This window comes from Ascaphus truei, chromosome 2, assembly GCF_040206685.1.
Source record: "Ascaphus truei isolate aAscTru1 chromosome 2, aAscTru1.hap1, whole genome shotgun sequence".
Classification (NCBI taxonomy): domain Eukaryota; kingdom Metazoa; phylum Chordata; class Amphibia; order Anura; family Ascaphidae; genus Ascaphus; species Ascaphus truei.
Window position 1 is genome coordinate 35,025,534 of NC_134484.1, and position 24,033 is coordinate 35,049,566.

The 24,033-nt window shown below is 42.1% G+C and overlaps 1 protein-coding gene across 3 annotated transcripts in view; it reads left to right on the forward strand.

Moving 5' to 3' along the window:
• ASAP1 (ArfGAP with SH3 domain, ankyrin repeat and PH domain 1) overlaps positions 1-24,033 on the forward strand; it is a 365,433-nt gene that overhangs the window by 319,998 nt on the left and 21,402 nt on the right. For all 3 annotated transcript variants that reach the window (XM_075582010.1, XM_075582015.1, XM_075582011.1), the window contains 3 exons: positions 594-661; positions 4,188-4,295; positions 6,382-6,610. In XM_075582010.1, coding sequence (XP_075438125.1) covers positions 594-661; positions 4,188-4,295; positions 6,382-6,610 — 405 coding nt within the window. The remainder of the gene's footprint in view (positions 1-593; positions 662-4,187; positions 4,296-6,381; positions 6,611-24,033) is intronic.

Below are 24,033 nucleotides of genomic sequence, written 5' to 3' on the forward strand. Positions count from 1 at the left end.
ATATTTCATATATTTGTACCTTTTTTTTGCCAGCTATGAAAGTCAAAAGGTTGCTAATTATGCAAACCTGCTCAAAGCAAAGGCTTTTTGCCTGTACAATATGAGACAATATAAACATTGTACAAATGAGAGAGCAACAAACACAACTTATTTTCAGTTGTAGAAAGCAGCCAGTAGCCATGGGGTGCACAAACTAGGGGGCGCGAATTTTTTTGCGGGGTTGGGGGAGCGGCGGTTGCACAGGCCCCGCGCTCTTCCCCAAGGCATTTAAATTAAATGCTGGGAGATCACTTGAGGCCTCTGCAACCTGAACTTACCTTGATTCAGAAGGCTGCTGTGACGCGTCGCCATAGCAACGCAGTGTCAAATGACACCGGCACTAGAGGTGAGGGGGGCTCGAGCACAGGGGGGGAGAAGGTGCAGCACACCCCTGCAGTAGCTGATATTTTAATGCCAAATTTAAAAAAAATACACATAAGTTGATTCAAAGCAGACAGTATTTAGTTTTTTTTTATTTTCACATCCAAATTTTTCAGTTAATACAAATATTTATATCTTAACATTGTTTTAATGCTTTCACATTTTTCTAATAGTAAACCAATTTGGCGAGGCTGCTATTGACACAGCAAAGAGAATGAAAGCAAACCAGTGTGAAGAACAGGTAAGTAAACATAGTTTGATTAATAATACTATTTTTCTGTGTCCTTATATGGTTATCACTCTCTGCTTAGCATGTTTCAGTACAACATTGGTTATTTAGTTATACCAAAGTCAGTGCAATGGTAATTGTTGCATAAATAAAAGCATTGTAGCAGGAGGATATATATGTATGTATGTATATCTTTATTTACACAGTGCCCAAAGTACAATACAGGGAATTATAATGCAGTAAGTGCAACAAACAAGATCAGACAATAGGAACGGAAATCACTGCACTGCAGAGCTTACAATCTAAGGGTGAATGTTGGGAGACTTGGAGACAGCAGGTGAGGGAGTAAGTGCAGTAGATGGCAGTGCTTGGCCACAATTGTTGGTAGAAGTGGGTGTGGGACAGCAGCCATGAGTCTGGGCTATTAGAATGCTTCATTTAAGAGGTTTGTTTTAAGGTTTGACTTAAAGGTGGGGAGAGAAGGTGCTTGGCTTATACCAATTGTGAGGGAGTTCCACAGGTAAATGATAGTGAGGAGAAAAGGTTTATGTTGAGAGAGAGCAGTAGAGGTGAAAGGGGTGGAAAGGAGACGGTTATGGGTAGAATGCATGGGCATAATGAGAGATCAAATCCGATATGTATGGAGGAGCAGATGAGTGGAGAGCCTTGAAGCTAAGGAAGTGAACTTTGCAGGTGATAAAAATTTGATGGGAAGCCAGGAGATGGATTTATGAAGGAGATGAGCAGGTTCTTGAAGAAAGTGAAATTATTCTAGCAGCAGAATTTAATATAGATTGGAAAAGAGAGTTGCGAAGCAGGGAGGTCGGTTAGCAAAATATTACAATAATCCAGATGGGAGAGGATAAGGGCATGCCGTTTTAGCAGTAGATTGACAGAGGAAGGGGCTGATCTTGGCTATGTTATGGAGGAAGAAGCGAGGAATGTTAAGCATGGCATCAATGTGATTGGAGAAGGAAAGGGAGGAGTCAATTGTCACACTTTGGCAATGTGATTTGGGGGCAGGATAGATAATAGTACAGTTTACTGTGATGGGGAAAAAAGGGGATATTAGGCTGGGTTTAGGATTAAATATAAGGAGCTCACTTTTAGACATTAATTTTAAGGAGGCAAAGCACCATCTGTCAGGAGATAATCAGAGACTTTGGACTGGATTGCATGTGTGAGATATCTAATGCCAAAAGAGTTGATGAGGTCACCAAGTGGCAGTGTGTAAAAAAAGAAATGGAGAGGTCACAGAGCAGAACTCGGAGGTACACCAACAATCAGATCAACAGGCCATGAAGACATGTTGGCAACAGATACAGAAAATGTGCAATGTGAGAAGTATGATGAGAACCAGGATAAAGCGTGGGTATGGATATCAAGAGAGTATAGAATATGAAGGAGAAGAGTGTGATCAACAGTTTTGAAGGCAGCAGAGAGATTGAGTAGGATAATGGGGAAAACATGACCGTGGGATTTTACTTCCTGTTGATTATTGGCTACTTTATTGAGGACAGTCTCCATTGAGTGAGCTGTAAAGGGTTCAGCCGGGCATAGGAATTAAGAAAGTTGATCATATGGGAGAACACAAGACATTCTAGCAGTTTGTAGACAAAATACAGGAGGGCTACAGGGTGGTAGTTTGTGAGGTACGTAGGTATCTCACCAAGTATAAATATAATGTGGCTTTTGTCATCTTAAAGCAACAGTCTGCATTTATTTTTATTTTTTAATACAATTATTTGGTTTCACATGAGACAGAGAGGCAAAGCCAGAATTCTTATTATCATAACACGGCAACATATTCCGTAGCGCTGTACACTAGGGTTGGAGGACGAAAACAATAAAATAAGAAACGTAAACTTACATTGTTACAGTCGGTATGGACGGCGCTACCCCAAAGAGTTTACAATCTATAATGAAGGGGTACGTGGAAACAAGGTAGAGGGGGGTATATTAAAGGAACAGAGGTTATACATTCAGTTTACAGACGTTTCATGGACAGTTAGAGATAATAAATCATTATGGGAATTGTAACAGAGCATCTCTAACTTCAGTGAACGTCAGCAAACAGCTGAAACCCTTTGGCTGCTGCCTTTGGTGGAGACTCGTGTGGTCTCATATCAAAGAAGTCCGGAGGTGAAGTGAACCTCAACTATAATACACATGAGTAGCACGACGCAAATCCCAGAAGAGGTCCAGCTTATTAAACATGTAATCAAAGCATTTGTTGAACCCTTTATGTAATTGTAAGTTTCAATCATACTCTCCTTCTTCTCCTCTTCAAGTTCTACAATACTCTGAGGTCATACCCATGATCTATAAAGTGACATCACTACACTAATCTCTCTCTTTCTGCTGCCGAGGCTACGGCCTGCTGGCTGCGCGCCTGGTGCAGCTCTGATCCCCGGTCTGCAGTGAGCTGCAGAGGGAAAGGGGGGGGGGGGAGGGCATGAAGGGGGCGCGGCATTGATGTCACCCGGCAGGTTCGCCCTCATTGGCTGAACCGCCGGGGGCGTGGTCCCTGCAGCGGGCGCTGCAGCAGCTAGCGGATACCTGGCCTAATACCTATGCAAACTGGCATCCAGCTTGCTTTCCCTATTGCTGTATTACATTGCTCGCTTACTTTTAAGTCTGCTGAAATAATGACTCCCAGGCCCCTTTCCTCTATAGCAATTTATATTATAGTACTCTGTGCCCAGGACATACTTGAAAACGAGAGGTAACTCTCAATGTATTACTTCCTGGTAAAATATCTTCTAAATAAATAAATAATACATTCATTCTATATTTTGCCTTTGGATGTTTTTTACCAAGTGCATTATTTTGCATTTTTGGGCATTGACAATTCCTCTAATCTACAGCTGTAGTCAATATTACTGCACCCATTATCGTGTGGTACGGCATTAAATCCAAGTAATGCTTCATGGTATTGAATATCCAATTGCACATAACACATTCAAACTCGCACCTGCAAAAATGCGTCATCGTGTTATACCAGGTGAAAAAACTTTGGCCATAGCTGTACCTAAATCATTAATAATTGTATATAACCCCCTACTGTGTCAACCCTGTTTCATATTTTTGTGTGGTCTGCATAAGGGCATATTTTCCCATACAGACCATTTTTAATGTCACTAACGATATTAAAGAGCACCAGTCCCAGTACAGATCACTAAGGTACTCCACTGGTCAACTTCCTCTCCTATAAATGTACTCCATTTACCAAAACTCTCGGTCGCAAGTCCTTTAACCAGTGTCTATTCAATCACCTTCAAATCCAATATGTAATCCCAAGCATTACAACTTGTTTATCAGCCTTCTATGTGGGGCAGTATCTAAGGCCTTACTAAAATCTAAATAAGCTACATCTGCTGCTTCACCCAGATTTATTACCTGAGTCACCCAGACATGATTTCTCCTATACCCCACCAGTAAATCCATAAGTGTCGTCATAGATGTATATTTCTAGCATTGTTAACTTCTCCAAGCATTGTACAGAAACAAATAAAGGACCTGACTTTTCAATTTCTAGCTTTCCCAGGCCATGGCAGGAAAACTCAATCCTCACGTCCACGTGGAGTATGACTGGAATCTACGGCAGGAAGAAATTGACGAGAGCGACGATGATTTAGATGATAAGGTCAGGTGAATTTATATGTACATTCACAAAATTCGATGTTAAGAGATAATGGGGAAACACTGGGTTTGTTGTCTGAGACGTGAATGTGCTCACAAGTGGTATTTTTATTTGCTGTACACTGTACGGTGGAGGGTTTTTTGTCACTTTTGTACTCAGCGTAACTTATTTTGTGTCTGTCTTAGCGATTTCCAACTTCACATTGCAAAGCCAGTAACCAACCTCACACTTAAGAGAAACAAATGGTCCAAACAGCTGTCTGTGGGTAGGTTTTCTGGCTATGCACTTCTATAACCCAGGCTCAGCTGAAAAACTGTGATACGGCAGGCATATGCTTATAGGGGTCCATGTTAAAATGGACAAGTAGCAAAAAGTGACACTATGCTCATTTGCATGTCATTACCCATAATCCCTGGCTGCAATGGAAACATTGTATTCTAAGAGATAATGGGGAAAGGAAAGACAGGGTTGCAGACCTGTCTGAGACATGTGAATGTGCTCACAAGTGGTAGATTTATTTGCTGTACAATACTTTGTAAGTATTCAAACTGCACCAAGTAATAATTAAAGCAAAGCCCTTTAACTGGATGAGCTGCCTGTTTATCATTGCTGTGCTGCTTCATTGGTGTTTTTCTGTAGAAATCAGCGCTTCAGTTCATTTGATAAATATCAATAGCTCTTATCAATGTGTAATATTGAAAGCATTTAATGTACCTTTCTAATGGAAATGTAGGGGTGTTTATATATTTTATAACAAGCTCTTCGGGGCAGGGATTTCCTTTCCTATTGTCTGATTTTGCTGCGTTTAATATATTATAATTCCCCTGTACTATATTTTTTGTGAAGCGCTGAGTACACTTTTGGCGCGATATAAATAATGACATACAATACAATATGTACTGTAATACAGAGATATACTAGCACTCACAGGAACATAAACAAGAAGAAAGTGTTTTTTCTCCAACATTTTGGCCCACAGCAGGAACCTTGATCAAGACTGAAAAGTTAATGGAATTATAATACATTTTTTGTTTAAGATCCGGCATATGTGTCTAAAGTCATAGTATAAAACTCAAAATAGCTACTCGCGCCACCTATCAAACACAAAGGTAATACATACTGTATATAGGAGTCGGGTGCACCTAAGGGATATGTATAGGATAATAAAACAATAAGAGATCCAAGCCCCTATTACAGTGCACTCACAGGCTCCCACAAAGGCGGAAAAACTTTGGTGTCTCCACTAAGGTAAAGGTATCTAGCGTCAAATGTCGGGAGTAAGGCCGAGTTCATGGTGAGGGTGCGTGACCGTTCTAGTGGCTTCACGCTTGCTCTAAGCTTGAGCGATTTGTGCCTTCTAATTGAACGCGATGAAGGGGCGTGTCGTGGGCGTGGCCATGACGTCACTGAGCTGGTTCACCCTCATTGGGTGAATCGCTCACGTGACCCAGCCGTCGTGCGAGGAAACAAATGTATTTGTTTCGGCGCACATCACGAACGCCGGCGCTTCTGGTCGCGGCCGCGCTCTTAGGACAGCCTCATAGAGGCACATCATTTTGATCGCATCGCGGTCGCGATAACTGTGGACACGGCCTAAGGTTTGTCACACAGAAACAGAGGAAGATTGTCAGTGAGGAAGGGAAAAAGCCTGGGGAATATAAATGACCTCAGAGGTAAGTGCAAATAATGTGCACGGAAGTAGGGGCTTTTTTGAGACCCGTTATTGGATCTCTTATTGTTTTTTAAAGTCAAATTATGCTAATTTATCGTAGACTGTTATAAAAGTAATTAATTGTTTGTTGTAACGTTGAATTGTTCTGGTTTGTGCAGTCTCCTTAACGGATGTTGATTCTGATCAATTACTTAGTCATTCTCACTTTTTTTTCTGCTGATGCGTGCAGGATTAATATGTGTTAGGAACTGTTGCTTTTTCGCTCGCTAAATTGAAGTTTTTCTGAGAAGATTGGTTTACTTCATTCAACTTTAAACTTGGATGGAAATTTGTTACAGTATAGTTGAAAGTATATCAAAATATTTACCATTCCTGAGCAAATATTGTATCATTTATATATATTTTTTTTCGTGATAGCCAAGTCCAATAAAGAAAGAGCGGTCCCCAAGACCCCAGAGCTTTTGCCATTCTTCCAGTATTTCTCCCCAAGACAAGCTGTCACTGCCTGGCTTCATTACTCCAAGAGACAAACAGAGACTGTCTTATGGAGCCTTTTCCAACCAGATATTCATGACCCCAAGCACAGACTCGTCTACTTCTCCAATAACAGATGCACCTCCACTTCCCCCTAGGAATTCAGGCAAAGGTATGTTGTCTTGTTTTCCATGAAATTATGCATATTTGATTCTCTAATACAGCTTTTGATGCATTAACTCTAAATATAACCTGATAACTACTTATTATTAGTAAATGTTATTAAAGAGCTATGAAATGTTCCTCAAATTAGAATTTATATCTGTTAATGAGTAGCCTGTCTATACAAATATGATAACATTTCCACAATTATATTAACCAAATCATCATTTTTTTCTCCCCAATCTTCGTGTGTGTATCGGACTATTTTCACCATCCCATTCCATCCGTAAATATTTTTCTGTCGCTGAGCACAAATATTACATTTTTATTTCTGAAGAGAACTCTACTTAGTACTTAAAATATAATAATTGGGCTGAGAATAGATAAAGCGTGGTTGATTCTTGTGCAGTAGGCTCATCATAACTACTATTTCTACACAAACAGATTAGTCTGGATGTACCACATGAACAGAATAAGGTAGAGCCTGTTTAAAGTTTGCTAAACATGTTCAAATTAAATGTCACATTTAAAGCTGCAGTTCAAGCAATATCCTACATGTGTTTTTTTTTGTTTTTTTAAATAAATCAGTTCTGTAGTATGCGAAAATACTTGTAGCATTTAAAAAAATAAAACTATTTTAAAGACATTTTTAATGTCTTTATGTTTTAATATAGACTCTTGCACAGGAATATTTTTTTTCTACAAATTTGTGTGTGTATATTTGTAGAAAAATATCATTCCTGTTCAAGATTCTATGTTACCAGCTTTATATTCAATTATACTGCTATTATTCTTTGTAACGCTTTCAGTGCTCTGATGAACTCCATGGAAGGTGTGTGTGTGTGTGTGTGTGTGTGTGTGTGTGTGTGTGTGTGTGTGTGTGTGTGTGTGTGTGTGTGTGTGTGTGTGTGTGTGTACAGGCATACCCCGCATTAACGTACGCAATGGGACCGGAGCATGTATGTAAAGCGAAAATGTACTTAAAGTGAAGCACTACCTTTTCCCCACTTATCGATGCATGTACTGTACGGCAATCGTCATATACGTGCATAACTCATGTAAATAACGCATTTGTAACAGGCTCTATAGTCTCCCCGCTTGTGCACAGCTTCGGTACAGGTAGGCAGCCGGTATTGCTATTCAGGATGTGCTGACAGGCGCATGCGCGATCTGCCGTTTGCCTTTTGGGCGATATGTCCTTACTCGCGAGCGTACTTAAAGTGAGTGTCCTTAAACGGGGGTATATATATATATATATATATATATATATATATATATATATATACACACACACATACATGTAGAGGTATCAGTACCGTGTTAGCCGAGCTTCAATAATCAAAAAATAAATAGCACTGTATACTGTGGGCTCTCCATTCATTTATATTCACACAGATCCACACACACACACTCTTACATCACTTGCTTTCAGGAACCTTTTGACACCTCTAGCCATAAAACACATCCACACCGGGGGAAGGACTAGCACAGATAACATTTCAAGAGACACTGTTTTTAAGTGATAAAAACAGAAAAGACACAGCGCACAACGCTCATAGTGCATTAAATGATATATTAGCATATACAATAAGGTAAGGTGAGTAATGTGCGTACATCAAAATAATTGAACAAATGCAGTTAGGGATAATGTTACCCAACGCCTCAGGAAACCGGAACAAGTGTCCTCACAGGGGTTTTGGCGCTGGTACCTCGGATGCAGGATCCCAGTAGTTGAAAGGTAAGTAAAGAGTCTCTACACAGTTCTTTTACCCACAGGGCACGAGTCCAACGTCTGCTGCTGCCGCATGCAGTTGTTTGCCAGTCCACAGCTCCACGCCGGCTGGATTCTCTCCCTCCCCTCCGTGCACAGCACTTCCGGGTCAATGACGTCACCGCGGGGGAGATGGCTGGTATTAGCGCCGTGTAGACTCGATCAGCTCGCGTAATGGGGTGATGGTTAGAGGTAGAGGTTAGGATTGCAGTTCTTGACCAGTCATCCAACGCGTTTCGAAACCCGTAGGTTTCTTCTTCAGGGAATAAAATAAAGTGGTTCCGGATGGATTCTAAATACTACACAAACGTGCCTCATTGGCTGAGCTATCTACACTAACAGCCAATGGGGAAGTAGTGGAGGCGGGTCAAAAGGTCCCGGTTTCGCGCGTCACTGATTGTCAATAGCAACAGAACATAAACATACAAAAAACTTTATTAACAACGACAAATCAAAACAAGCGCGATTGATGGTAGCTAAAATACAAAGAAACAGTGTTAAAACATGATAAAAAACATAGTGCACTTGTGCATCAGTGGCCAGGCAAACTAGGATGGCTATCCTAATATATAATATAAACCACAGATGAAGAAGAAAAACGAAAAGTATACAAAGCCGATTTGTAACTAAAGAGCAGCAAGGTGCAGCAAGGTGATTCAGAGCAACCATAATTCATAATAAAAAAAGCTTCTCATGATAGGTGACTAAAAAGACAAAGAGATAAAAATTAAAACTTCTAGACTAATAAAATTATTAAAATTATGAGGTAGTATGTAGGAACTTAATACAGGGACCAAATGTCTATATCTTCATTTAAACCCCCCGGATACAAGGTATTTAGTTTATGTATCCAGAAGGTTTCCTGTCTTGAAAGTTCTTTTACTCTGTCTCCCCCTCTCCTATTTTGGGGTATAAACTTAATACCTTTGAATAATAGAGAGGAGGGATCACAGTTGTGGGATTGTGCATAGTGCTTTGAAATGCTGTGCTTCATGAACCCTATTTTGATGTTGCGCAGGTGTTCTTGGATGCGCACTTTCAAAGGGCGCTTAGTGCGTCCCACATAGAGAGGGCCACACGGACACTCTAATAAGTAAACCACATGGTCAGTTTTGCAGTATATAAAATCATTAATATTATGTACTTCTCCATTTGTACATTTAAAAGTTTTTCTATCAGGGTGCAAATGTTTGCAAACTGAGCACTTCCCACACTTGAAATTCCCAATTGGTTTAGTACTTAACCATTTGGTATCCGCACTAGGATGTTCAGTTAGTTTTATATCACTTGGTGATAGTGTGTTTTTTAAATTTTTGGCTCTTCTGTAAATAAATTTTGGGAATTCCGAGAGGTGAGCACCCAGTAGCAAATCGTTTGATAAAATAGACCAATGTTTTCTTATGATTTTCTCAATTTGCCCCGTCATTGAATTAAAGTTAGTGATAAAAGGGACGTTACATTTACCCTCATCTTCCTGGGGGGTTTTACTTTTTTTATGTTTTGTTAATAGCATTGTTTTTCTATCAAGTTCTCTTATTTTGTTCAGATCTTTATTTAGTTTCTCTAGACGATAGCCCCTCTCTAAAAATCTTAATGTCAATTTCTTAGCTTGTTCCTCGAAGTCCACTTCCGTACTACAGTTCTTCTTCAACCTATAATATTGACCGCTGGGGATGTTCGATATCCATGTTTTTTTGTGGTTACTTGTGGCAACAAGGAGGTTGTTGCAATCAACCTCCTTGAAAAAGGTTTTTGTTACCACAGTCCCCTCAGCTGAGGTTATAAGGTTAAGGTCTAGGAAGTGGACTTCTGTCTCATGCTCTACATGTGTAAAAGTGAGATTTTTATCATTGTTATTTAAATACTGTAGGAATTGGTTGGTTGAACAATGGTCGCCGTCCCATATGCACAGGATGTCATCTATAAACCGACGCCATACAATGATGTTTGCCTTGAAAGGGTTGTTGTTATAAATGTATTCCTCTTCCCATCTTCCCATGTACAGGTTTGCGAAACTGGGGGCAAATCTCGTGCCCATTGCAGTTCCGCAAACCTGTAGAAAGAATTCATCAAGGAACATGAAATAATTATGCTTCAAGATGTATCTGATAGAGTCGATAACAAATTGGCTATTAAGGGGATTTAGAGTAACATCATTCAATAAGAAGGATTGAACAGCATTTAGACCCTCCTCATGTGGGATGTTAGTATACAGGGCCTGCACATCACAGGTAAGCCACCTATAGGAGTCTTTCCACACAAAACCTTCCATCAGATTCAACACTGATGTTGAATCTCTCAAGTAGGAAGGGAGTTGTGTTACAAAAGGTTGGAGGAAATAGTCCACATATTGGGATAGGTTGGATGTGAGGCTCTCTATTCCCGAAATAATCGGTCTACCAGGCGGGTTTGTCATACTTTTGTGGGTTTTTGGGAGATGATAAAATACGGCAATTTTGGGACAGCTACAGTATAAAAAATCATATTCTCTTTTTTCGATTACAGTATTGGTTAGGGCTTCATCAAGAAGATATTTTAATGAGACAAGAAATTCCCCTGTGGGGTCCCTTTTCAATCTTTTATATGAGGTGGTGTCGTTTAGGAGTCTGAGGGCTTCCCCCTCATAGTCCTTCCTATCTTGTAAAACGACACCACCCCCCTTGTCAGCTTGCCTAATAATCAAGTTTTTATTTTCTTTTAGGAGTTTTAAAGCCAATGCTTCGTTTTTATTCAGATTATGTCTAATATCACTACTTTTAAAATTATTGGTTAAAAAATTAAAATCTTTGTTGACCATGTTAAAAAATGTCTCTATGTGATGACCTTTAGAATGTGCAGGGTAAAATTTCGACTTTCCTCTAAAGTGAGTGTGCGTGCAGGTTAAATCATCGTCCATAGTTTCTGGCTGAGTTGATTCAACAGTACTGATGTCAGTGATGCTTAAGGATGGAGTATTTTCTATATCGGATTTGATAAAATGCCTCTTCAGAGTTAGATTCCTAACAAACTTCTGAAGGTCCGTGTATAGTTGGAAAGCATTAGGGCCGCAGGACCGGGAGAAGGTAAGGCCTCTGTCCAAAACCTTTTTCTGATCATCCGTTAGGATGACAGTGGACAGATTAAAGATCCCTTTAGGGGATGTAGTTTTTATGACATCTCGCAGTCTCTTTTCTTGAGATCTGGCCCCCCCTCTTGTTCCTCTCCTGACAGGACCCTTTTCCTCCTTTCTTTTATCTCTGGTTTTTGTATTGCACCCTGACCCTCTCCCTTCCTCAACGGGTCTATATGCCTGTTTTTGACTGAGTCTAAAAAACCCGAGGGAGAGGATTGGGCCGGTGATCTCTGTCTAGCACTAGGTTTAAAAGCTCTCTGGTTAAAATTCGAATCATAATTAACATATTCTCTTTGCCCATATCTAAAATTAGGAATATAGTTCTTCCCTTTATAATTAGGGTTTCTGAATTGTCCCTCCTGTCTGTGGTGGGGGGGGTAACCATTATTTGGGGTAAAGCCCCTTCTCTCTCCATATACTTGGGTATCCCTACCTCTTACATTCCAATTTTCCCAACCTCTTTGATTAGGGAAAGGTGTAAAATTTCCTTGCTGCTCGTTAGTTCTATTTAGGGATTGGGAGGAGTCTCTTAAACCCCCTCCTTTTTGATTAGTTTTAACAGACCTGCTTCTGTCAGTGTCTTTCGCCCAATTCCTTTGCCTATTATTATCGTAGTCGGCCTTGTCTCTAAAAAAAATCGGCTTTGTATACTTTTCGTTTTTCTTCTTCATCTGTGGTTTATATTATATATTAGGATAGCCATCCTAGTTTGCCTGGCCACTGATGCACAAGTGCACTATGTTTTTTATCATGTTTTAACACTGTTTCTTTGTATTTTAGCTACCATCAATCGCGCTTGTTTTGATTTGTCGTTGTTAATAAAGTTTTTTGTATGTTTATGTTCTGTTGCTATTGACAATCAGTGACGCGCGAAACCGGGACCTTTTGACCCGCCTCCACTACTTCCCCATTGGCTGTTAGTGTAGATAGCTCAGCCAATGAGGCACGTTTGTGTAGTATTTAGAATCCATCCGGAACCACTTTATTTTATTCCCTGAAGAAGAAACCTACGGGTTTCGAAACGCGTTGGATGACTGGTCAAGAACTGCAATCCTAACCTCTACCTCTAACCATCACCCCATTACGCGAGCTGATCGAGTCTACACGGCGCTAATACCAGCCATCTCCCCCGCGGTGACGTCATTGACCCGGAAGTGCTGTGCACGGAGGGGAGGGAGAGAATCCAGCCGGCGTGGAGCTGTGGACTGGCAAACAACTGCATGCGGCAGCAGCAGACGTTGGACTCGTGCCCTGTGGGTAAAAGAACTGTGTAGAGACTCTTTACTTACCTTTCAACTACTGGGATCCTGCATCCGAGGTACCAGCGCCAAAACCCCTGTGAGGACACTTGTTCCGGTTTCCTGAGGCGTTGGGTAACATTATCCCTAACTGCATTTGTTCAATTATTTTGATGTACGCACATTACTCACCTTACCTTATTGTATATGCTAATATATCATTTAATGCACTATGAGCGTTGTGCGCTGTGTCTTTTCTGTTTTTATCTGTTAGCTTAGGGGGTCCCTGAGCCCCCCCTCCATCGCAGCTGCAGACGCTCAAATTAAGGTCACGTTATTTTATCTAATCACATTTTATCACGTTATTTTACCAGTAGTTGCGCACCTTATTTTCTTTTCACTCTCTTTGCTCTGTTTGGTGCTGCACTCACGTTTCTAATTTTACACCCCTTAGTGTGGTTAAATATTTTACCCGAACCATGGTTTGGAGCCTGGTAGATTGCCGGAAAAAACGTGACGAGCATTTTGACTCACTGTTTTCTGAGGAAATTACTGTTGTTCCTGACAAGGGAAATGTTAAGGGATCTATTGAAAAGAATTTTAAAGTACTAGAGCAATTACTCCTTACCGAAGGAAAAATCCACCTTGAAAAAAGAACTATTCAAAAGTACGTGGAGTGTGATAGAGTCCCTAGGGGCCTGCGTTTTCGCAAATCACCCACCTTCGGTAAGGATAATGACCATTTTTTAAAAGAGTGGAATAGGATCTTGGATGACTGTTCTATATCACTAATGAAACTCATCATTTATGAAAGAACAAAAACATTAAAAATGATGGATAAAGAGATTTCAGATGTTATAAAAGTGTTGGAGCCCCTAGTAATTGAATACGATTGCTCGGAGCTCGAACACGACCTCCGCATGAAACTTGAACATGCGGAGGAAGAAATCATGAAGAAGAAACATGAAAAGTTTTTTAGAGACAAGGCCGACTACGATAATAATAGGCAAAGGAATTGGGCGAAAGACACTGACAGAAGCAGGTCTGTTAAAACTAATCAAAAAGGAGGGGGTTTAAGAGACTCCTCCCAATCCCTAAATAGAACTAACGAGCAGCAAGGAAATTTTACACCTTTCCCTAATCAAAGAGGTTGGGAAAATTGGAATGTAAGAGGTAGGGATACCCAAGTATATGGAGAGAGAAGGGGCTTTACCCCAAATAATGGTTACCCCCCCCACCACAGACAGGAGGGACAATTCAGAAACCCTAATTATAAAGGGAAGAACTATATTCCTAATTTTAGATATGGGCAAAGAGAATATGTTAATTATGATTCGAATTTTAACCAGAGAGCTTTTAAACCTAGTGCTAGACAGAGATCACCGGCCCAATCCTCTCCCTCGGGTTTTTTAGACTCAGTCAAAAACAGGCATATAGACCCGTTGAGGAAGGGAGAGGGTCAGGGTGCAATACAAAAACCAGAGATAAAAGAAAGGAGGAAAAGGGTCCTGTCAGGAGAGGAACAAGAGGGGGGGCCAGATCTCAAGAAAAGAGACTGCGAGATGTCATAAAAACTACATCCCCTAAAGGGATCTTTAATCTGTCCACTGTCATCCTAACGGATGATCAGAAAAAGGTTTTGGACAGAGGCCTTACCTTCTCCCGGTCCTGCGGCCCTAATGCTTTCCAACTATACACGGACCTTCAGAAGTTTGTTAGGAATCTAACTCTGAAGAGGCATTTTATCAAATCCGATATAGAAAATACTCCATCCTTAAGCATCACTGACATCAGTACTGTTGAATCAACTCAGCCAGAAACTATGGACGATGATTTAACCTGCACGCACACTCACTTTAGAGGAAAGTCGAAATTTTACCCTGCACATTCTAAAGGTCATCACATAGAGACATTTTTTAACATGGTCAACAAAGATTTTAATTTTTTAACCAATAATTTTAAAAGTAGTGATATTAGACATAATCTGAATAAAAACGAAGCATTGGCTTTAAAACTCCTAAAAGAAAATAAAAACTTGATTATTAGGCAAGCTGACAAGGGGGGTGGTGTCGTTTTACAAGATAGGAAGGACTATGAGGGGGAAGCCCTCAGACTCCTAAACGACACCACCTCATATAAAAGATTGAAAAGGGACCCCACAGGGGAATTTCTTGTCTCATTAAAATATCTTCTTGATGAAGCCCTAACCAATACTGTAATCGAAAAAAGAGAATATGATTTTTTATACTGTAGCTGTCCCAAAATTGCCGTATTTTATCATCTCCCAAAAACCCACAAAAGTATGACAAACCCGCCTGGTAGACCGATTATTTCGGGAATAGAGAGCCTCACATCCAACCTATCCCAATATGTGGACTATTTCCTCCAACCTTTTGTAACACAACTCCCTTCCTACTTGAGAGATTCAACATCAGTGTTGAATCTGATGGAAGGTTTTGTGTGGAAAGACTCCTATAGGTGGCTTACCTGTGATGTGCAGGCCCTGTATACTAACATCCCACATGAGGAGGGTCTAAATGCTGTTCAATCCTTCTTATTGAATGATGTTACTCTAAATCCCCTTAATAGCCAATTTGTTATCGACTCTATCAGATACATCTTGAAGCATAATTATTTCATGTTCCTTGATGAATTCTTTCTACAGGTTTGCGGAACTGCAATGGGCACGAGATTTGCCCCCAGTTTCGCAAACCTGTACATGGGAAGATGGGAAGAGGAATACATTTATAACAACAACCCTTTCAAGGCAAACATCATTGTATGGCGTCGGTTTATAGATGACATCCTGTGCATATGGGACGGCGACCATTGTTCAACCAACCAATTCCTACAGTATTTAAATAACAATGATAAAAATCTCACTTTTACACATGTAGAGCATGAGACAGAAGTCCACTTCCTAGACCTTAACCTTATAACCTCAGCTGAGGGGACTGTGGTAACAAAAACCTTTTTCAAGGAGGTTGATTGCAACAACCTCCTTGTTGCCACAAGTAACCACAAAAAAACATGGATATCGAACATCCCCAGCGGTCAATATTATAGGTTGAAGAAGAACTGTAGTACGGAAGTGGACTTCGAGGAACAAGCTAAGAAATTGACATTAAGATTTTTAGAGAGGGGCTATCGTCTAGAGAAACTAAATAAAGATCTGAACAAAATAAGAGAACTTGATAGAAAAACAATGCTATTAACAAAACATAAAAAAAGTAAAACCCCCCAGGAAGATGAGGGTAAATGTAACGTCCCTTTTATCACTAACTTTAATTCAATGACGGGGCAAATTGAGAAAATCATAAGAAAACATTGGTCTATTTTATCAAACGATTTGCTACTGGGTGCTCACCTCTCGGAATTCCCAAAATTTATTTACAGAAGAGCCAAAAATTTAAAAAACACACTATCACCAAGTGATATAAAACTAACTGAACATCCTAGTGCGGATACCAAATGGTTAAGTACTAAACCAATTGGGAATTTCAAGTGTGGGAAGTGCTCAGTTTGCAAACATTTGCACCCTGATAGAAAAACTTTTAAATGTACAAATGGAGAAGTACATAATATTAATGATTTTATATACTGCAAAACTGACCATGTGGTTTACTTATTAGAGTGTCCGTGTGGCCTTCTCTATGTGGGACGCACTAAGCGCCCTTTGAAAGTGCGCATCCAAGAACACCTGCGCAACATCAAAATAGGGTTCATGAAGCACAGCATTTCAAAGCACTATGCACAATCCCACAACTGTGATCCCTCCTCTCTATTATTCAAAGGTATTAAGTTTATACCCCAAAATAGGAGAGGGGGAGACAGAGTAAAAGAACTTTCAAGACAGGAAACCTTCTGGATACATAAACTAAATACCTTGTATCCGGGGGGTTTAAATGAAGATATAGACATTTGGTCCCTGTATTAAGTTCCTACATACTACCTCATAATTTTAATAATTTTATTAGTCTAGAAGTTTTAATTTTTATCTCTTTGTCTTTTTAGTCACCTATCATGAGAAGCTTTTTTTATTATGAATTATGGTTGCTCTGAATCACCTTGCTGCACCTTGCTGCTCTTTAGTTACAAATCGGCTTTGTATACTTTTCGTTTTTCTTCTTCATCTGTGGTTTATATTATATATTAGGATAGCCATCCTAGTTTGCCTGGCCACTGATGCACAAGTGCACTATGTTTTTTATCATGTTTTAACACTGTTTCTTTGTATTTTAGCTACCATCAATCGCGCTTGTTTTGATTTGTCGTTGTTAATAAAGTTTTTTGTATGTTTATGTTCTGTTGCTATTGACAATCAGTGACGCGCGAAACCGGGACCTTTTGACCCGCCTCCACTACTTCCCCATTGGCTGTTAGTGTAGATAGCTCAGCCAATGAGGCACGTTTGTGTAGTATTTAGAATCCATCCGGAACCACTTTATTTTATTCCCTGAAGAAGAAACCTACGGGTTTCGAAACGCGTTGGATGACTGGTCAAGAACTGCAATCCTAACCTCTACCTCTAACCATCACCCCATTACGCGAGCTGATCGAGTCTACACGGCGCTAATACCAGCCATCTCCCCCGCGGTGACGTCATTGACCCGGAAGTGCTGTGCACGGAGGGGAGGGAGAGAATCCAGCCGGCGTGGAGCTGTGGACTGGCAAACAACTGCATGCGGCAGCAGCAGACGTTGGACTCGTGCCCTGTGGGTAAAAGAACTGTGTAGAGACTCTTTACTTACCTTTCAACTACTGGGATCCTGCATCCGAGGTACCAGCGCCAAAACCCCTGTGAGGACACTTGTTCCGGTTTCCTGAGGCGTTGGGTAACATTATCCCTAACTGCATTTGTTCAATTATTTTGATGTACGCACATTACTCACCTTACCTTATTGTATATGCTAATATATCATTTAATGCACTATGAGCGTTGTGCGCTGTGTCTTTTCTGTTTTTATCTGTTAGCTTAGGGGGTCCCTGAGCCCCCCCTCCATCGCAGCTGCAGACGCTCAAATTAAGGTCACGTTATTTTATCTAATCACATTTTATCACGTTATTTTACCAGTAGTTGCGCACCTTATTTTCTTTTCACTGTTTTTAAGTACAGGCATACCCCGCTTTAAGGACACTCACTTTAAGTACACTCGCGAGTAAGGACATATCGCCCAATAGGCAAACGGTAGCTCGCGCATGCGCCTGTCAGCACGTCCTGAACAGCAATACCGGTTCCCTACCTGTACCGAAGCTGTGCGCATGCGGGGAGACTATAGAGCCTGTTACACATGCGTTATTTACATCAGTTATGCACGTATATGACGATTGCAGTACAGTACATGCATCGATAAGTGGATAAAAGGTAGTGCTTCACTTTAAGTACATTTTCGCTTTACATACATGCTCCGGTCCCATTGCGTACGCTAATGCGGGGTATGCCTGTATACCTTTTGCTTGCTTCATTCATTGTAACATCGCCGGAATAAGAGATCAGTGTATCTCGAAAGCTCGCACAAATAAAAGCATTTCGTTAGCCACAGAACGGTATCATCTATTTATTTTTTGATTATATATATGTAACGGTATTTCTGGCCCGGCCTGACCCACCCAATCTCACATTGGCCCCTGTGGTCTAACCGGCCCCCATTACAGTGTGGTAGTGTCGGGTGGTGCACCTGTTGGCTACAGGACTCCTGAGTCTCCCGCATGATGGTGTGTGGGGAGGACCCGTCCAGACAGGCAGCTGAGGTAGTGTGCTGAGTCTCACCTAGTTCCAGTGCAGCGCCTCCACCTCACCAGGGTCCCTGCGTCTGCATGGGGATGATCCTGACGAGGAACTCCTCGGTGGTGCAACCTCCTGTGTAATCATTGGACTCTCACACACAGGGGTTTCTCTGATCAGAAAGTAACAAAAAAAGGGGGGGTTGGAGCGCAGAGAGAAAAAGGTGGTATTAGACAAAATCACTTTATTGGGTAAAATAACATCTAAAACTTACAATCAGTAAAGCTGCATCGCCCGTGGGGTTCCCAAGCCAGTCCTCACTAACACTGCCTCCCTCGGCAGTGCCTTACTGCGAGTCGTTACCCTGCTACAACCCGGAAGAGGAAGTCCAAGGCTAGGCTCTCTCGCGAGATCGCTATTTGGGAAGTGCTGGCTCTGGCTGGATATTCAAAATGAATGAAACCCTGTGGGCTACCGGTACCACTCTCCAAGACCGAGTGTGTACCCTATATTCTATGCAACCCCTCAACGCGTTTCGCGCGATCTTGCGCTTCGTCAGGAGAGATGACTGTAGGCATTTTACATGACCGCTACATTCTCCCCCTGGTGAATCCCATCGTCCTCGCTGGGACCTAAATTTGTATACCTCTTTCCAGGAAGCACTGTAACAGAAAACATAATCAACATCACACGATTCAAATACAGTATACATGAATACAGTCATCCGCCAAGCCCGCCCCGACCAGCAGCCACGGACCCGCGTAATGCGCAGTACCACCTAAAAATAGTGATAGGGGTCCGGTTTCTTTACTTCTCTACCCCCCATATCCAGAACTGTTACTGAGAAATGCCTGGGTAATCCCCTCTCTGGTCTATATGTTACTCTGTGTTTATAGATATTTCTCCCAATGGCCCATATGCGGATTAAATGTTCTATCCGTTCCTCGGCCTTCTTTCCTATCACGGAACTCCCTCTCCCCACTAGGTGCATTTCTATGGCCTCCCTAAGCCACCTATCCCGGTTGTCCTCTATCTCATCCATGAGAGGCTCAGGGACATACGGGTACTCCAACCCGTGGGAAGATTTATACCGAGCCATTATGGTTCTCTCGGCCCTACTAATTCTAGTCAGGTCAGCCTTACCTGCCCTCCCAGGCAACACCCATGATAGGGGCTCATCAGGATCCACGGGGTCTGATAGTATGCTAGGACCCATAGGCTCTATTTCCCTATTCTCAATCTGCAGCCATCGCTCCTGCAGCTCTCTGTCCCTCTGTTCTGGGGTAAACTCCCACCGCCCACCAATAATCCACTACATCCTCTCGCCGGATGACGAACCGAGTGCGGTCCCTTCAGGCCGAGTACCCTTCAAATAATGGGGCCCACCACCGGTTCTCCCGGAATCTGTTTGACCCTCCTGAGTCCCTGTCATCGTCCATGGAAAATACCCCTGATGACCTCTCAGATCGCGGTACGGACCACCTAAACGACCCCGAGGCCTTTACTACGGGTTGGGGTGCTGTAGTTGCCACTCTCAATTCTCCCCCTCCCCTTGAATCGCCCTCCGTAGCGCCACTGCGCTGCCTTTCCCCAGTCCGTCTTCCCTCTCTCCCTTGTGAATTGTCCACGTACTCCAGGCTAGGCGGTGAACCCGGTGACCGTGGGATGGGGGTAGGGGTGTTAACTATGGCGGGGGTTTGGGCATAGGGGCACGGAACGGGACCCCACGGGGTTACGACCCGCTCCTGGCTGTCCGTAGACTGGTCCAAGGATGATGTCTCACCCTCCTCAGTCCTGAGATCGTCTCTCCAATTTCTGGGCCTTGTAAGTGATCGGGGACCTTCCCCCGATCGCCGAAGCGTCGCTGCTTTTTCTTCATGGGTTCCGCCGTCGCCACCGGAAGTGACGTCCTCCCCGGAACCGGAAACGTCACCATCTTGCGTGGGACCCCCATGCGGGATCTCTTCCTCTATGACGACATCCGGTTGCTCCGCCGTCGTTGCCGGAAGTGATGCCGTCCCTCCACGTGCGCTTTGGGCCTGGCGCGGCCCCTCCAGCGCTTCGCCGTCCGCTGTCCTCCACAATGGGGTGTATTTAGCCGATCATCTCGCCCGTGCTCCCCTTTGATAGGTATGTCACCTAAATCAGGGATTCACTATTCCCGCAGGAATCACTGCCCTGTGCCAGGTCCCTGGACACAGTCTCCCATGGAGTTACTATAACATAACTGACACTCTAGCAGAACTTAAACTACTCCTCTTAGCCGAACTCCTTCCTCAACTCAGACTTCAGGTAGAACTAACTTTAGAACACAGTGCTGTGCCTTATGTAACTTCTGAGGCTGACACACCTCTGACATCACTAACCATGGAGTCAGAGCATGTGACCAGTCCCATCCATACACAGGGCACCCCACCAGGGTGTGAGGGAAAACCTCCATGATTACTGCTGGCATGCCCACACTTACCAGGCCTTGCTGCCAGCAGGAGAGATGACTGTAGGCATTTTACATGACCGCTACATATATATATATATATATATATATATATATATATTATATATATATATATATAAAGTAGAATTTACCAGATTGGAGTCCGGAAAAAATCAGGCGAGGAGGCCGAAAGACGACGATATCCGGAGCGCTACCCAAACAGGGGGAGAGGTCCAAAACAACAGCCCAGGAAAAGGTAATTTTTAATCTTTCCAAACACACCCTCTCGTCGGCGGAGCTAAATGTTTTACATAAAGGTCTTGGCTTTGTGCCAACATATAAGCAAGACCCGTTTAAGTGGGAAGTGGACCTCTTTTAATAGACACCTCAAACTCAAGGACTTCTTTTCAAAATCAGAAGCCAACCAAGCACCTGAATACGCGAGATCCAAATTCAGGCCACGCAGTACGTTTGATCCACAGGTGTCTAATCCCAGTATTGCAACATTTATGAACCTTTTAGGTAAAGCCACAAGAAGCAAGATTAAGACACAAAAGACCAGCTTCTTCAATATGACGAATGACGAAAGATTGGCGGTAAAGTCTTTGAGGAACAACAAGAATATCATCATCCGGGCCGCCGACAAAGGCGGCGGAATCGTCATTTTGGATTACCTCTATTACAGAGAAGAGGTGTTGCGCCAACTGGGAGACACTGAAACGTACAAACAGTTGGGCAGGGATCCCACTGTGGCGTACAAAGGGGAAATTGATGCCATAATCCAAATGGGTATATCCAATGGGTGGATCTCGGAAGACACTGGCGGTTTCCTTACGCAACAGCATCCAAAAGTACCTGTCATGTATACGATCCCTAAGATTCACAAATCTACAACACACCCACCAGGTCGACCAATCATCTCGGCTCCGACATCACTATGCCATCCGATTTCACAATATGTTGATTTTTATCTACAACCGTTGGTGGCGGGTATGGCCACTTTTGTCAAAGATACTACCAACTTCATGGAGCATATTAATGATCTAGCATTTAATCCAGCTGGGTGCATATTGGCTACCCTCGATGTAGCAAGCCCCTATACGAATATTCCGCACAAAGAGGGGTTGGAGGCTATCAGGAGAAAGTTGATAACGAGTACTTTGCAGACTGGACCTCCATCTGAATTTTTACTACTCCTGATAGAAGTCATCCTAAATAAAAAAAAATTAGGTTTGAAAATGCATACTATCTCCAGCTCAGTGGGACAGCCATGGGCTCAAACATGGCTCCATCATATGCGAACCTTTACATGGACATGTATGAGCAAACCCACATCTTATGCGATGCGCCCAATGCACACTACATCAGAAAGTTTTTACGCTACATTGATGATATTTTTATTGTTTGGAGTGGCTCTTCTGAGGAATTGCAGGACTTTGTGAACCGACTTAACGATATTCCATCAAAGATACGTTTTACGCTGTGTTACAGTGAACTTGAAATTCCATTCTTGGATACAATGGTATACAAAGCAGGCGAAAAATTGGCCACAAGGCTATACCAGAAAGTAACTGACAAAAACACATTGCTTTATGCCACAAGCCACCACCCGGCCCCGTTGAAAAAGGGGCTTCCGTATTCACAACTACTACGGGTGAAGCGGATCACCAGTGATCATAATGAGTTGGAACCTGCGCTTATCAACATGGCTAACAGGTTCCTAGAGCGAGGCTATAGTCCGGTCGACGTTAAAGATGCACTGGATCGTGTGATCAGATGGGAGAATTCAGATCGTACCAACACCGAACTGGGCGAGCAATCAAACAGCTCAAGATTTAATGTTATAAGCACATTTAGCACTGCGTCCCCATGCATACAACGTGGCATTAGAGACAACTGGCATGTCTTAGCCAATGATGACAAAATAGGAAATTTTTTCCGTGAACCCCCCTTGTTTTGTTTTCGCCGTGGTCCGTCAATTGGGGACATGATCACGCAAGCAGATCCAACTGACAAATATAGCAAGGACAAAACTTGGTTAACCCAAAAACCTGGGGCCTACAGGTGTAAGGGTTGCACAAATTGCCAATATATGCAGGTGGGGTCTTTCTATTGCCATCCACATAATGGGACCAAAATCAAAATTCACCAACATCTGAATTGTGAATCAAAATTTGTTATATATTTGATTAAATGTCCATGTGGTTTACTCTATATTGGGAAGACAGTGCGAATGCTTAAAGAACGCATAGCCATCCATCGTTCAACAATCCGTAAAGCATTATCTACAGACGCCAAAGATTTGGAGTTCAAATGTCTCCCTGTTGCCAAACATTTTAGGGACTTTAAACATTCACTGGCAACGTTCAGGTGCATGCCTATCTCTCAGGTCCGAGCGCTCGCACGAGGGGGTGATAGAAACAGACTTTTATTGCAAAGCGAAGCGAGGCACATCTTTGAATTAAAAACTGTGGCCCCCTTTGGCCTAAACGAAGATTTTTCATTGGGATGTTTTCTATGAATGAAGTCAGGACTATGACATTTTGTGCTGATGAGCAATTGTTTATTATGTGTCTTTTCGTGTCAATGTTCATTTTGTGATATTTCTGCATTACGTCTGCATGTGTTATTTCTATATGTGCCCTTGTATTGTCATTTTCACTTTATCACCCTAGGGTGTTGGTGTGTGCATCAAGTTTGTTCCATGTCCCGCTTCGAGATCATAGATACTATATGGTGTATATGAGACTTCTAAATATGTGACATGTCGTGTAAATATGTCCTGTTGGTTACAAGCTGTTTTTAGGACAGAGTTTGCTTAAGGAGCACAGTATGAATGTTGGCTCCGGTTGGGCATACTCTTGTCAATTACATGTTGTCTCATTGGGCATATATACTAAAAGCCCATTGGTCACTCTATTTAGGAATAGATTGGTGTGACCATACTTGGTATCTTGTTTTCGATTTTAGACTATTTTAGTCATTGTAGTTATAGTATTTATTATAGTGGGACATTGATAACAATATATCTTACAGTGATGCACACATCATTACACATGTTTTTTGTTTAATTTATTGGTTTTTGTAAGGTAGAGAGTGGGGGAAAGGTAGAGAGTAACTTAGAGAGTGGGGGAAAGGGAGAGAGTGGGAGGG